We start from the raw sequence: 14,791 nt of genomic DNA on the forward strand, positions 1-14,791 counted from the left end.
GTGTGCAACTGTGTGGTGGCAGCCAGAGGAAGGCTGGGAAGCTTCCAGAGGGTCAGCCTCCATTTCTATCTGGAAGACCTCAGTGGCCAGAGCAGAATTTAAACCTACCAACTTGCCCTTCAAAGAACAAAGAAAGGAGATTGTCTTGTTATCCGCTAGGGCCTTATCCTAACTATATTAATATCAAATATTGAGTGTTGGTCATATGCTAAGCCCTGTTCTAAAGCACTTTACATATGTATTAAACTCAACTTCTTCTTCACAATCACCCCATGAGCAAGGTGTTGTTATTATGACCATTTAATAGATGGGGAAACTGAGGTACAGAAGTGAATTGTCCATGGTCACACATCTCATGACTGTAAAGGCAGAGATTCAAGGCAAAGCTCACGTGTATAATCACACTGCACTGCTTTTCAAGCTGATGCTAGGACTAAGTTCTCTAAGGTAATGATAACACCAGAATGATTTTCAGAAAGTCAAAAATCCTCTGTAAATGTCAGCATTTGTCAGGGCAAGGGGCCAGGAGCAATGCCTGGATGATAGGGAGTCATGGGATCTTGCCACACCTCCTGAGAGTCACACTTGATTTTTCTCTACTCCTCTTCAAGGATGTGGCCCCAACAAGGGGTGGACCTGGGCTTGTACTTGTAGGGAGGACAGGAGAAGGTGGGAGGCAAGGGCTATCTCTACAGAAGCCAACAGGAGAGAGGGTGTGGCATGCTCACCCCAAACACCTTCTTGGCCCCTGCTTTGGCAGCAAACATGGAAAGGATCCCGGTACCACTCCCAACATCCAGCACCACTTTGTCCTTGAACACATGCTTGTTGTGATACATGGAGTTCCGGTAGGTGAGTGTCCGCACCTCATCCTTCAGCATTTCCTGTTATGGAAGGAAAGGAAAGGCAATTTCAATGTATTCAAGGCACCTGGGAGTACACCAAGGTCATCGACCCCAAGACTGTCCTGCCAATTTTTCAGGAATCTCAATGCTGGGGGTGCCTGCCTGGCTCAGTCAGCGGAGCATGCGACTCTTGGTCTCAGGGTTGTGAGTTTGAGCCCCATTTTGGGTGTAGAGATTACTTAAAAATAAAATCTTTAAAAATGAAAATCTCAAAGACATAATTAAGCTGAGTCACAGGAGAGTATTGTAAGGCAGCTGGACCAGGGGCTACCTGCACAATTACAAACGTCTCCAGCCTTAAAACACTACCCAAGAAAGATAATTTTGTACTGTAAGAGAAGAAATTCCTGGCCAGCCCTGGGAAAGCTTCCATTTACCAAAGAACAAAAGTAGAAATTAGTGCAATGCAACTTGAGGGATTTAAGTTAAACCTGAAGCAGAATGTTCTGCCACAGTGAGAAAATTGTCATTGAACAGGTTATTGGAGGAGGTTTGTGTTTTGCGTGTTTTTGTGGTTTGTGTGTGGGAGGTGCATACTTCTTTGTTTGATTTTTTTTAAGAATAGAAAGTGTTTCTTAATCTACCATTATTCTAGTATTTTGTGGTAAAAGAGAAAGTAGGTTACCCTTTACAACTATCTCCAACCTAAGGAGAACATAATTCATCTGTGTATGGTGGTGAGGCCGGGATCTTTGTCCGTTCAAGCTATCAGCAAACACTTCTGACTAACTCATCACCAGTAATATTGGGATTATAGTATAATTTTAGTATAACTTGCATATACTACATATTTTATTTTATTTTATTTTATTTTATTTTATTTTATTTTATTTTATTTTATTTTTAAGTTTATTTATTTATTGGGAGGAGGGGGAGGAGAGTGCATGGAAAGGGCAGAGAGAGAGGGAGAGAGAGAGAATCCCAAGCGGGCTCTGCACTGGCAGCATGGAGCTTGACACAGGGTTTGAACTCACTAACCATGACTTCATGACCTGAGCTGAAACCAAGAGTCAGACACTTAACCGACTGAGTCACCCAGGCACCCCAAAAAGCACATATTTTAAATGCGTGGTTAGGTGTAAGAGTTTTGACTCACATACACCTGTGGGACAGCTACCATAATCAAGATATAGAACATTTTCCTCCCCTTAGGAAGTCCTTGATCCCCCTTGACAGTCAATCCCCACCCCCATCCAGATGACTAATCATCCAACTTCTATCGCTAAAGCTTCCTTCTGCCTTCATATAAATTGAATCATATGGTATGTATGGCTTCCTTTGCTCAACATAAGGTTTTTGATATTCATTGACTTTAGTGCACATATCCAAGGTTTGTTTCTTTTTTCTTGTTCTTGTTATTGACTAGCATTCCATTATACGGACATCCATTCATTTGTTGATGACTATTTGGACAGTTGCAAATAAGGCTGATACAAACATTCTTGTATAAGTATTTTTGAGGATATATATTCATTTTCCTTCAGTAAATACCTAGAAGTGGGCTTACTAGTAGGTGTTTAATTTCATAAGAAAGTGCCAAACAGCTTTCCAAAATAGTTGCTCCGGTTCATGATCCCACCAACAATGTATGAGCACTCGAGCTGTTCTATATGCCAATAACTTAGTATTATCCCTTTTTGAAATTTTATTCATTCTTGTAGATATGAACTGGTATCTCATTGTAGTTTTAATTGCATTTCCCTGATACCTATTGATGTAGGTAAATTTTCATATGCTTATTGGCTATTCATATAGATCTTCTATGATGTGTCTATTTGAGTCTTTTGTCCACTTTTTTTCTAGAGCTATTTGTCTTTTCCTTATTGAATTGTAGGAATTTATATAATTCTGGAAACAAATCTTTTTTCAGATATACATGTTGTTAATATCTTCTTCCAATCTGTGATGGGTTTTTTGTTTTCTTAATGTTGTCTTTGAAAAGCAGTTTTTAGTTTTGACAACAGCCAACTTTTTAGGTTGCTTTGTTTTTATTTTTTTAATGTTTATTTATTTTTGAGAGAGACAGAGACAGAGCGTGAACAGGGGAGGGGCAGAGAGAGAGGGAGACACAAAATCCAAAACAGGCTCCAGGCTCTGAGCTATCAGCACAGAGCCTGACGCGGGGCTCGAACCCACAAACCCACCCAGGTGCTCCTCTTTATTTTTTAAAACATTTTTAAGGTTTTAGGTGTTTTTTAAATTTTTAATGATTAGAATTATTTGTGTCTTGTCTAATCTTTGTCTATCCCAAGGTCACAAAAATATTCTCCTATGTTTTCCTCCAGAAGTTTTATAGTTATGGCTTTTACCTTTAGGTCTATGATTCATGTCAAATTAATTTTTTATGTGGTGTAAATTAGGGGTGTGAGTTCATTTTTTACACAACATAGATGGTGAAAGCACCATTTATAGAATAGACTATCATTTCCACCATCGAATTACCTTGCCAACTTTGTCAAAGTTTAATTAACTATATATTGGTGCATTCTCTAATCTGTTCCATTAATAAGCCATTTCAAAACTAACTCAATTTCTGTAACTTAATATTAACTTTGAAATTAAGTAGTGGGGCACCTGGTGGCTCAGTCGGTTAAGTGTCCTACTTCAGCTCAGGTCATGATCCCATGGTTCATGAGTTTGAGTCCCATGTTGGGTTCTGTGCTGACAGCTCAGAACCTGGACCCTGCTTCGGATTCTGTGTCTCCCTCTCTCTCTGCCCCTCCCTCGCTCACACTCTGTCTCTCTCTCTCAAAAATAAACCTTAAAAAAATGTTTAATTAAAAAAAAAAGAAATAAAGTAGTGTGAGCCCTAGTTATTTTACAAGGTTATTCTGTTTTTTTTTTTTTAGATCTTATGCATTTCCATATACATTTTAGAATCTGCTTATTAATTCACACAGAACAGCCTCCTGGAGTTGATTGGAATTGCATTGAATCTATAGATGAATTTGGAGAGAATTGATATCTTAGCAATATTGAGTTTTACAATCCAAGAACACTGATACAGCCTTCCATTTATTTAGGTCTTCTTTAATTTCTCTCTGCAATGTTTTACAGACTTTAGAAGTCTTGCATTTCTTTCATTAAATTTATTCTCAACTATTTTTATTTTATGGTACTGTATATGATTTTCTAAAATTTTATTTTCTGATTGTTTTATGTCACTCTACATATGACCTTGCATTTTACAGACTTGCTCCCTTCATATACTAATTCTAGTGTGATTTTCCATAGATTCCTTTGTTTTCCCATGTAAAAAAATCTTGTCACTTGTGAATGAAGACAATTTTACTTTTTTTCCTATCTATCTATATATATATATATATATATATTTTTTTTTTTTTTTTTTTTTTACTTATTTTACTGCACTGGCAAGGACTGCCATGAAGTAAAACATTCAATAAAATAGAAGGCCAGCATCTTTGTTCCAATAATATATAAATGTCACCACTGAGTATAATGTCAGCTGTCAGCTTTCTATGAGTGTCTTTTTTCAGATGAAGAAGTTCTATTTATAATTTGCTAAGAGCTTTTATCATGATTGGCACTGAATTTTGTCACGTGCTTTTTCTACATTTATTAAAATGATATGTGACCTTTCTCCTTCATTCAGATAATGCATTGACCTCCATAGATTGTCTTCAAATGTTGAACCAACATCTTGTCATAATGTATTATCGTTTTTAAATATTGCTAGGTTTTATTCACTAATATTCTGTTGCAGATTTTTCTATTATATTTATGAGACATGTTAATCTGTAATTTTCTCTTACCTTCTCTGGTAATCAGGAATGCTGACTGAGCTTATGACACAAGTTAGAAAGTGTCCTCTCCTCACGTATTTTCTGAAAAAGCTTGTGTGAGATTGGTATTTTTCTTCTTTAAATATTTGACATATAATTCACTAGTAAAACCATCTGAGCCTAGAGCCATTTTTGTAGGAAGATCCCATTTTTTTTAATGTTTATTTATTTTTGAGAGAGAGAGAGAGAGAGCACAAGCATATGTGTGGGGGAGGGACAGAGAGAGGGAGAGAGAGAGGGAGAAAGGGGGAGAGACAGAGAGAGAGAGAGAGAGAGAGAGAGAGAGAGAGAGAATCCCAAGTAGGCTCCAAGCTCAGTGCAGAGTAGTCCAATGTGGGGCTCAATCACATGAACTGCAAGATCATGACCTGAGCGAAAATCAAGAGTCAGACACTTAACTGACTGAGCCACCCAGGCTTCCCAGAAGATTCAATTTTTTAATAGATGCAGGACAGTTTTAGTTTTCCATGCATTCTTAGATCAGTTTTGACAAAGTGTTTTTCTAATGAATGTATCCATTTCAACTAAGATATCAAATTTATGGGCATAACATTGTCATAATATTCTCAAATTACCAGTCGAATGTCTATATGATCTATAATGATGTCCTTTTCTTCATTTATATTATAATTTGTATTTCATCTTTTTCTTGATTAGTCTAAATAGAGCTTGTTGACTTAATTAGTCTTCTCAAAAACTAACTTTTAGCTTTGTTGATTTTCTCTATTGCTTTATTTCTACCTCACTGATTTCTGCTTTCATCTTTATTATTTGCTTTTTTTCAACTTACTTGGGTTTTATTTGTTTTCTCTGCTTCATAAAGTGGAAGATTTGACCATTGATTTTGCACTTTATTTTTGTCTAATGAAAGCATTTAAAGTTATAAATTTCCCTCTAGGTTTTGCTTTAATTACATTCCACAAATTTTCATGTGTCTGTTTCTAGCTATAACAAAATACCATAGACTGGGTGGCTTAGAAAACAAACATTTATTTCTCACAGTTCTGGAGACTAGTAAGTCCAAGGTCAAGGAGGCAGCAGATCCATTGTCTGGTGAGGACCTGCTTCATGGTTTGCAGATGACCATCTTTACCTTGTGTCCTCACATGGTGGAGAGCAGAGTGAAAAAGCAAGCCCTCCTATATCTTTGTATTTTTCAAAGAATACTTTGTAAATTTATTTTGGTGAGAGAAGGATAGATCATCTAACAAATGATGCTGCAGTGCCTAACTATCTGTAAGACAATAAGGCTGGACCATAACCTCACAGGATTTAAAACATTACTTAAAGATTAAATAAGTATTTAAATATGGAGGAAAAAACAGACAAACAAAAAAATAACCTTAGCAGAACTTTTAAGAGACTGTATTAGTTTTCTATTGCTGCTGTAACAAATTACCAAAAACTTAGTGATTTAAAACAACACAGATTTGTTATCACACAGTCTGGAGGTCAGAAGTTTCATACAGGTCTCATGGACTTGTCAGGTACTGGCAGGGCTGTGTTCCTTCTGGAAGATCTAGGAAAGAATCCATCCCCTTGCCTTTCATAGCTTCTAGAAGCTATCTGCATTCCTTGGTTCATGGTTCCTTGCACCTTCAGAGCCAGCAACTGCATCAGTGTAACCTCTGCCTCCATTGTCATCATATCTCATTCTCTAACTCTGACCTTACTCTTCTGCCTTCTTCTTTAACTTATTGGGACTCTTGTGTCGTGTCTCCTCTTATAGGGACACTAATCCCATTCATGAGGGCTCCACTTTCGCTTTCATGACCTACTTACCTCCCAAAGGCCCTACCTCCTAATACCAATATCCTGGGGATTAAGATTTCAACATATGAATACTGAGGGACACATTCAGTCCATGGCATTGTATTTTCATTATCATTCAGTTTCATTATTTTCTTTTTTAAATTTTTTATAAGGTTTATTTATTTTTGAGAAAGAGACAGAGCATGAGAGGGGGAGAGGCAGAGGGAAAGGGAGACACAGAATCTGAAACAGGCTCCAGGTTCTGAGCTGTCAGCACAGAGCCCGATGCAGGGCTTGAACTCACGAACCATGAGATCATAACCTGAGCTGAAGTTGGACACTTAAACCACTAAGCCCACAGTTTAATTATTTCTTAATTTCTCTTGTTATTTCTTCTCTGGTCCTATTTTCAGTGCTGCTTAATTTCCAAATATTTAGAGATTTTCTAGATAATTTATTGTTTTTGGTTTCCAATTTCATTATGATCAAAATAACATACTCTACATGATTTCAATCTTTTGTAATGTGTTAAGATTTGTTTATTGCCTGGCATAGGATCTATCTTAGTGAATGTTTCAATGTGTATTTAAAAGAAGTGTGTATTCTTTACCTTGAGAATGCAATGATCCACAAAAGCCAAGTAGGTCAAGTTATTTGATTGAATTGTTCAGATTTCTACATCTTACTAATTTTGTGTGTGGTTATTTGTTCTATCAATTATCAAGAGAGAAGTGTTTAGAAAAATCTTTAACCATGGTTAGGGATTTGTATTTTTCTCCCTCTAGTCCTATAGATTTTGCCTGATGCTTTTAATGCTCTGTGGACATGTGTATGACAATTTTGTAATGTGTCACCTTGGCCAGGCTACTCTGAATTTCCATAATTCTCTTTCTACTATGTCACCAGCTAAAGTGAGTCCCAAAGAAGATTCTTATGAGATTTGGAAGGTAGAAGGGGGCAGAAATCATTTTGTAGTGCACACTTGTCAATGATGATGTGTTGACTCGCTTTGTTGGCATGAAGCAGAAGCTGGGCCTTCTTCAGTTTCTTTGTCTCCTGGGACAGGTGTGTGTGTTTAGCTTCATGATAAAATGCCCAGCCTCTGTAGGATATGCCCACCACAGAAGTCAAAGGCAATAGAATGGACATGTCTTTTGGTCTGTCCTCATAGGGTTCAAGCTTGTGAATATTGGTTCTAGCTACTCCTGATTTCCCCCTATTTTACATTCATATTCCTTTCTGACTAGCTGCCCTATGGACTTCAAGCTCAAGCATCATATCAGACATGGAGACAATAGCCTTACACAATTACATGAGCCATACGTATATATACATATATGTATACAGATATATATATATATATATATATATATATATATATATATATATAATCTCCTACTGGATCTACTTCCATAGTTGAACTCTGACTGATACAGAATATGGTACCAAGAATATCTCCTGAATATAAGGATGTGTGCTCTGAATAGGTTTTGAGTTTTCTGGAAACTGTTAGAGAGGCACTAATGACCCTATTGCCATTGATAAGGAGGGCACTTGTCATCAATAACATGAAATGGCAAAGGAGTTACTTAAATTTTACTTACATATCTCTAATAAAGTACCTATGGAAACCAGATTCTGGTTGACCAAGTATTTGCTTCCTTAGAACATTTTAGTTAACATGAGAAGTATAATGTGTGGGTTAGTTGGTTGGTTGTTACTAACTGTTCTAAAAAACTGGGAGAAAGAAAATGACCTCAGAGGTTTAAATTCACAGCTCAGGGTCTGAGTATAGCACCTGAAAGGTTCTATGACCTCTCTGGGAAAAACAAACACACAAACAAAAACATTTCATGTAGGTTCAGGATCAAGATTTCTTCTTCTTTTTTTTTTTTTAAGTAGGCTCCATGCCCAGCATGGAGCCCAACATGGGGCTCAAACTCAAGACCCTGAGATCAAGATTTGAACTGAGAATCAGAGTCAGATGCTCAACCAACTGAGCCATCCAGGCCCCCTGCCAGAGCCAAGATTTCTAAAACCTAAATCCAAAGTCTAATCCTGCAAGTACCTGATTACAACACAAATTGCATTCCCATCTTTGCAAGGCCTCTTTTGTTAAAGTGAGGCATCTGTTGGGAAGGAACAGGATCTTGAAAATTGGAATTGGAACACATAGACAACATATGATGAAAGCGGGGCCTGAAGTTCCTAAATTACAGAATCTTCTTTGCCAATAGAAGTATCTTTCAACCCTGTCTGAGGGATTTAGTTTTCCTTTCCCTGAAGAACCATATTGGCCTACCTTGAGGTAGTTGCTTGCAAGGTACTACTGATTCTCCTCAGGACCTACCCCTGCCCTCTTTGCTGCTAACCATATAACAAGATTCAACTCTAAGCAAACCCCAAAGCGTGAGGTATAAAATGTGACTCATGAGGAGGTATGATATACACCAAAAGAGCTACATTATATTTCCCATTTATATAGATTGAATCCTGGGGAATATGTATGGGGATGTGTATGAAGGCTGTGGGATCAACATGGAGGGATAAAGTTGGATGGGGCCAAGTTTATCAATACAGGATCATTAAGCAGAAATTGTGTATTCACTGTTTTAGCTTGAGGGGCTTAGAATGTCTCTAACAGTTGATTTAGTTGGGTAGTTGAAACACGGACCTAGGGTTACCCTTCTCTAAATGAAATTTGAAATGCTGAACTTCGTTGATATGTTGAAGAGGAAGGTATCCAAAGGCTTAGAAGATTGGAATGTTAGACTGTATTTGTCATGTGAGGCCTACTCACCAAAGCCAAAGAACAGACCTTTCATCACAGCTATGAAAAATAAGTTTGCAAAGGGAGTCCAGCAACCTTAGAGACCTCTGTGATTTCTCTTTCCTATAGGTCATAAATTACAATGGGAACTGCTACCATCAAACTTAAATCCCTAAATGCAACAAGAATAATATCAACCTGGGATTCTGGGGAGGCTCGGGTCAAACCACAGCACTTAACTTCATATACTAGGCGGGTGTGGTTACAGCAAAGGGGTTGGAGCCAAAGCAGTATTCATAACAGTCTGATTTCAGAGATATGTGGTGTTGGCCATAGGTCTCTAGAAAAGAGATCATAGTGTCTCTAGAAAATAAATAAATGGGAAGCATACTGAATTCTTACTTGATCTGTGTAAGCAGAAAAATTATAGGTCCAGTGAACAGAGGTCTGTTTTGAATTGCCAAAATCTAGAGTCATGCCCCTCAATTGATTCCCAGACTTGAGCCAGTTAACAGAACCAGAACCCCTTGAATGAAGGAAAGGCCACGTTCCATGAAGAAAACCCTTGTTACATTGCCAAAAATGGATATTGTTAATCTTTCTTCAAGTCTTCACCAAGAGGATCTGCAGCCATTACCACAGTACAGTGTGACTGCATTGGAGAAAGGAAAATAAACAAATTTTGGAGGATCATTGGACCCTGGCTCTGAACTGACACTAATTCCATGAGACCCATTAGTTCAGGACACCAATTCCAGGAGACCCACATCCCCAATTAAGTGACCTGTTTGCCTGTGCAGAAGACAGAGGCAGATCTTGGAGAGTGACTGTAGATTATCATAAACATCATCAGCTGGAGATTCCAATTGCAGTAGCTGTTCCAGATGTGGTTTTATTGCTTGGGAAAATCAATACAGAGGGTTGCTGGTTCGTTGTTGTTTTTATCAGTCTTAGAAATTGATTCACATCTATTTCTTCAACTCATAGCTCCCATGCTTTTGAGCTCCCTAACCCAGAGCATCATTTAGCCTGTCTCAATTTCCCCTGCTGAAGGTGGAATGATAACAGTACCTACTTCATTGGGTTGTTGTGATGATTAAATAAATGTAGTAAGTGTTACAAAAGTGTTAGTTCTGGCTGTTTGTGACAGCTGTCACCATTTTTATCCATGCAAGGAAACAGTTGAGGGTGAGCAGTAGTTGAGGATTGGAAGCAAAATAATGGCAAAGTTTTTGGAGGTTTGTCATCATGGCCATAGCTGGAAGTCCTTAGTGCTTGCCCTGCTGGAATTAGATTGGTCCAGTACTTCGGCAGATTCTGTTGTTGCTAAAGAAGAGGTTCCCAGCATCCCACCTTTGATTCAATGCCTTCCATCACTTCTTTGACCCCTTCTTCCCTCTAAGGCTCCAGACCACAGGAGTTAGGTCCAAAGGTACAAGTCCTGGGAGACGAGTTGTGACTTAGCAAGGCTTCCCCTGATTGACCCATCAAAAGGGAAACTCTCTCCCTTTTCTCCACCCCTGCTTTAATCATCCCTAGGAGAGAATAGCCCAAAGAAGTCTCCAGACATTTCAGACAAGAGCATGTCACTCTTTGTTGAAAACAATTCCCAGCCCCCAGCTGTGGATGCCTTTGTCTCCCAGTTTCCTGCCTATTAAACACATGACAGCACATTGACTAATTGCTGGGAAATGAGGCCCTGAAGAATCTATTTCAAAAGAACCTGCAGCAAGATTGTCAAAAGAAGAGAGCTGGCCAGGAGTGGGATGGGCATCCAGAGCTGGGGGCTGGGAACACAGCCCCACTGGCAGGGAGTCTTCTGGCTGCTGAGAAACCAAGCCCAGGACCAACTGTCAAAGATGCTGGGAATTCAGAGCTGAGATTTGGGAGGTCATGGTCCTGGCCTCCTCCCGTCTGAACAGAAGCCTCAGTAGGCACACATTTGTCACTTCCTCTCCTGTTCAAGATTCCATTCCTCTCAGAGACACCCTGTGACAGAATGCCACAGTCTTCCTTCTGGAGGCTGAGTACAGAGTCATCGCTGGATGGGGCCATGGAATGGAAGTATAGAAATATCCAGAATCACCTCTTGCTGTGCTCTCCAGCCCCAAGCAGTGCCCTCTCCCAAACTTGACACCTCTTGTTCGTATTCACAGACTAATCAAACCCAATCCATCCCACACCATGTTTCCTAAACACTCACTGATCACTATTAATCAGCAAGCTGGCGGTGCTGCTGCCCGCCCCTGTGAGCATCTTGTTAATGATGGGAGAAGACTGCCAAACGGCCAGCTCGGCTCCGGATGGTGAGGTATGGGTCTTGTCCAGACTGAGGAGGCAAAGGCATCACCGCGAGCTGTCTGGCACAGAACGGAGATCCCTGGTGCTTGATAATGAGAAACAAGCAGGCCCTGTCTCTGCAAAGAACAATGTTAAGAGTCTGTCCACATGCCCCCCCTACTTTTTTTTTTATACCAGATGATCTTGGAGACCAAATAGGGTGGAGGGAAGCCTCAAGGTTGAAGGAAGCCTAGGTAGCCACCCTGACACCGAAGACCTCTGCATTTCCCCAGAAGCCAGATCTAGAGATGGCCTATGGCAGCAGTAGGAGGGATTTAATCTAGTAGTGTCAGTTGAGCTAAGCATCAGAAGTACTTCCAGATGCAAAGTGTTGCTAAAACTATTCCAGGTCAGGTTACTAAGGAAAGAAATGTTATATATGACCTGAAGGTCATTTACTCCATGTTTATTAACTCAATCTGGACAATGCTTATATATGTTCATGTACTAATTTTCTACCAATGTTTCATGTACTAGGTTTTTCTATCAATACATGAAATTGAGGAAAGCTGGTATAGTATTTATTCGATGACCCTTGGTGTCTTCTCCTGCTGGATATCATACTTTCTGGTATGCCCATTGATGTGCTAACCAGACATCACCTGAGTGATCAGATTAGCAAAATCAGACAGTGCATCAAGCCCTGGGTTAGAGGCAGGGGAAGCAATTCCTGAAGGAATTACAGAGATTAATCATAGCACAGGAGAGCACATCCTAGGAGCCAAAGTTGTGGCCCAGCAAGAATGCAGCCATTCAGATGGAGGTGTCCCAGAAGTCAGTCACAGGAGGCTCCATTGGAGGAATGGCTCCTGAAGATGGGGAAGGACAGGCACCAGGTACATGTCATAATTAGCTGGTTTCTCATGGGGTGGGGGGGAGTTCCAGGCAAGCCCAAGGGGAGGCATTTTGGGGAACTAGCATCTCTTCCTAGGAATCTGCCTTGAAATAGGTATCCAGAGCCACACGCCTGTTAGAATTTGTCACATGAATTAGGGACAGGGTGAACTCTTGAAGATGCCCCCTTTCTGCCTCCCCAAACTTCTCACAGGCCTAGGACAGGGCTCAGTGCACCACCTCACCCCAACCCCCACCAGCATGGAGAACAGGATCAGGGAAGGTACAGCAGCTCACTTATCTGCCCAAAGATGACATCTTAGCCACCAAGAATGGCAGGCTCAGCTGGCCCAGGCCTTTCTGGGCCAGGACTCCCAGAACACACACAGGACCCAGTCTTCCTCCCCTGCAGGCCCCAGGCCTAACACTTTTATGTGGACAGCAGTTCCTGGGAGACCAAACCCTGAGTCTCTCTCAGGTGAATGGGCCAGGTCCCTGAGTCTAGGTTTCACTGAGGAACACTTCCTTCACTCTCTATCTCCACATGGAATTGCAAAGGAACCAGCAGGAAAAAAATCAAAATTTCCAGGAAGAACGAAAGACCTGTTTTAAAGTCTGTATGGCATGGAAGTTCTGAATGAAGGCCCTGGGCCCCAAATGTGAAGGTTTCATTTCTAGCTCTCCCATTTATTAGCTTGTGACCTTGTAAGCAAAGGAAGTCAGGAATGTAAGTTGATCTGGATTCTTAAGGTCTTACATCCTCATGTATAAACTGGGGACTAATAATCTTCTTGTATTCCTCAAGTTCATTATAATGAACTTGTATTACTTCTATAAGTAGATGGCTGGGTGGCATATAGAACAATGTACTTTTTTTTTAAAGGAATATATGATGTTAAAACATAAACAAAAGGGGTAAATACTAAATAATAAAGATTTTGCTTATTAAAAAACAAATAATTACAAATAATTTGGGGGCAAATAATAATACCAACTTCATAGGGCTGACCTGAGGAATAAATGAGCCAATAATGTAAAATCTCAGAACAACACCCAGCATGTTGTAAGCACTCAAAAAAAAAAAAAAGGAAAAAAGTGCTGGCTATTATTTTTAAACACTCGTCTGGCAATGACATTTTGATATAGGGAGGGCTTACAGAAGCATCTGATTGAAACAGAAACTTTGAGACTTATTTGAAAATGCATTTACAAAGCAAGCAAGGCTTCATTCCTTTTTCACTATTTCTTCATACTGTAAGGGGATAATAGAAATATTTTCTTCATAGGGTTCTTAAGAGGACTAAATGAAATGATACATATAATGTGCTTAGAACAATGCCTGGCACTGAATAAACACCCAGTTAATGAGTAAGCACTCTGCAACCTGACTGGCTTAGGAAAATGCTGGAGGTGATGGGGGCAGGGGCCCAACCCCAGCCAGGAAGTTTCTGGTTAGGAAGCTCTGCTCTGTTCTACAGCTAACATAAATCTTCCCTGCTGTGGTATAAGGCAAGCATTTAGACACAAGAATTTCCTGAGAATCAATCAGGGTGACAGACCTGGGCCATGTCTTCAAGGAAGCTTCCTGCATTTCTTCCCCTGGGGGTGCTCATTGGTCTAGGGCCTAAGGGTTCATGTTCAGGCCTGCCTAAAGACTGATGTCATGGCCTCCAGGAGGTCCTCTCAGCCTCTAGGACTCGAGCTGCAGAGCATCTCCTGCAGAGCCAGGACTTACAACAAGGACATCGGTCCGCCTGGATCACCTGAGCTTAGGGTCAAGAAGAGACACAGGCGCTGGACCATAAAACAAAGAAACACTAAGCACCCCTTGCTCTCTGGCTGAGAAACACACAGACACATGCTTTCAGCTACTCACCTGCTCTGGGCCTGGCCCTGACCCTCTCCCAGAGAGGCTCACAGGAGGGAAGGAGGGCCAGGGGCCTTGAGCCACTAGGAAAACCCACTTTAAGACAGTAGACAGATGAACACATTAGGCTGCCTCAGAGGACAATGAAGAAACAGCAGGGCTGAGCTGCCCTGTTCTGCCACCAGCTCCTCACGGTTTACCTCGTGGATCCCAAAGTGAGCGTAGGAGTCGAAGTAATAATCTCTCGAGGTCATCTCCTCTGGGTTCAGCAGCTTGGACATCTTGCCCCGTCCTGGGCAGCTGGGTTGCGTGGAGACATGATGGACACATTGCACAGGCTTGGGTGGGGCGACGGGCTGAGGGGGCTGCGGGGGGGCACTGCTCACCTGAGGGGGAAAATAAAGGGTCTGGCATCAGCAGTGGAGACCAGCTCTTGCCCTCTGAGATGTCACCTCTGCTTCCCTCCCCTCTCTGAGCCCAGGGGTTCCAGTCTGCCACAGCAGCCACTCCTAAGGGACGA

The 14,791-nt window shown here is 40.7% G+C and overlaps 1 protein-coding gene across 6 annotated transcripts in view; it reads right to left on the minus strand.

Moving 5' to 3' along the window:
• The window catches only part of PRMT8 (protein arginine methyltransferase 8), a 98,133-nt gene that overhangs the window by 41,812 nt on the left and 41,530 nt on the right, over positions 1-14,791 (minus strand). For all 6 annotated transcript variants that reach the window (XM_053894626.1, XM_019464817.2, XM_019464821.2 and 3 more), the window contains 2 exons: positions 14,472-14,657; positions 729-884 (listed from right to left, as the gene is read on the minus strand). In XM_053894626.1, coding sequence (XP_053750601.1) covers positions 729-884; positions 14,472-14,657 — 342 coding nt within the window. The remainder of the gene's footprint in view (positions 1-728; positions 885-14,471; positions 14,658-14,791) is intronic.

The sequence above is a fragment of the Panthera pardus genome, unplaced genomic scaffold (genome assembly GCF_024362965.1).
Source record: "Panthera pardus isolate Hobbes unplaced genomic scaffold, ASM2436296v1 HiC_scaffold_6, whole genome shotgun sequence".
Taxonomy (NCBI): domain Eukaryota; kingdom Metazoa; phylum Chordata; class Mammalia; order Carnivora; family Felidae; genus Panthera; species Panthera pardus.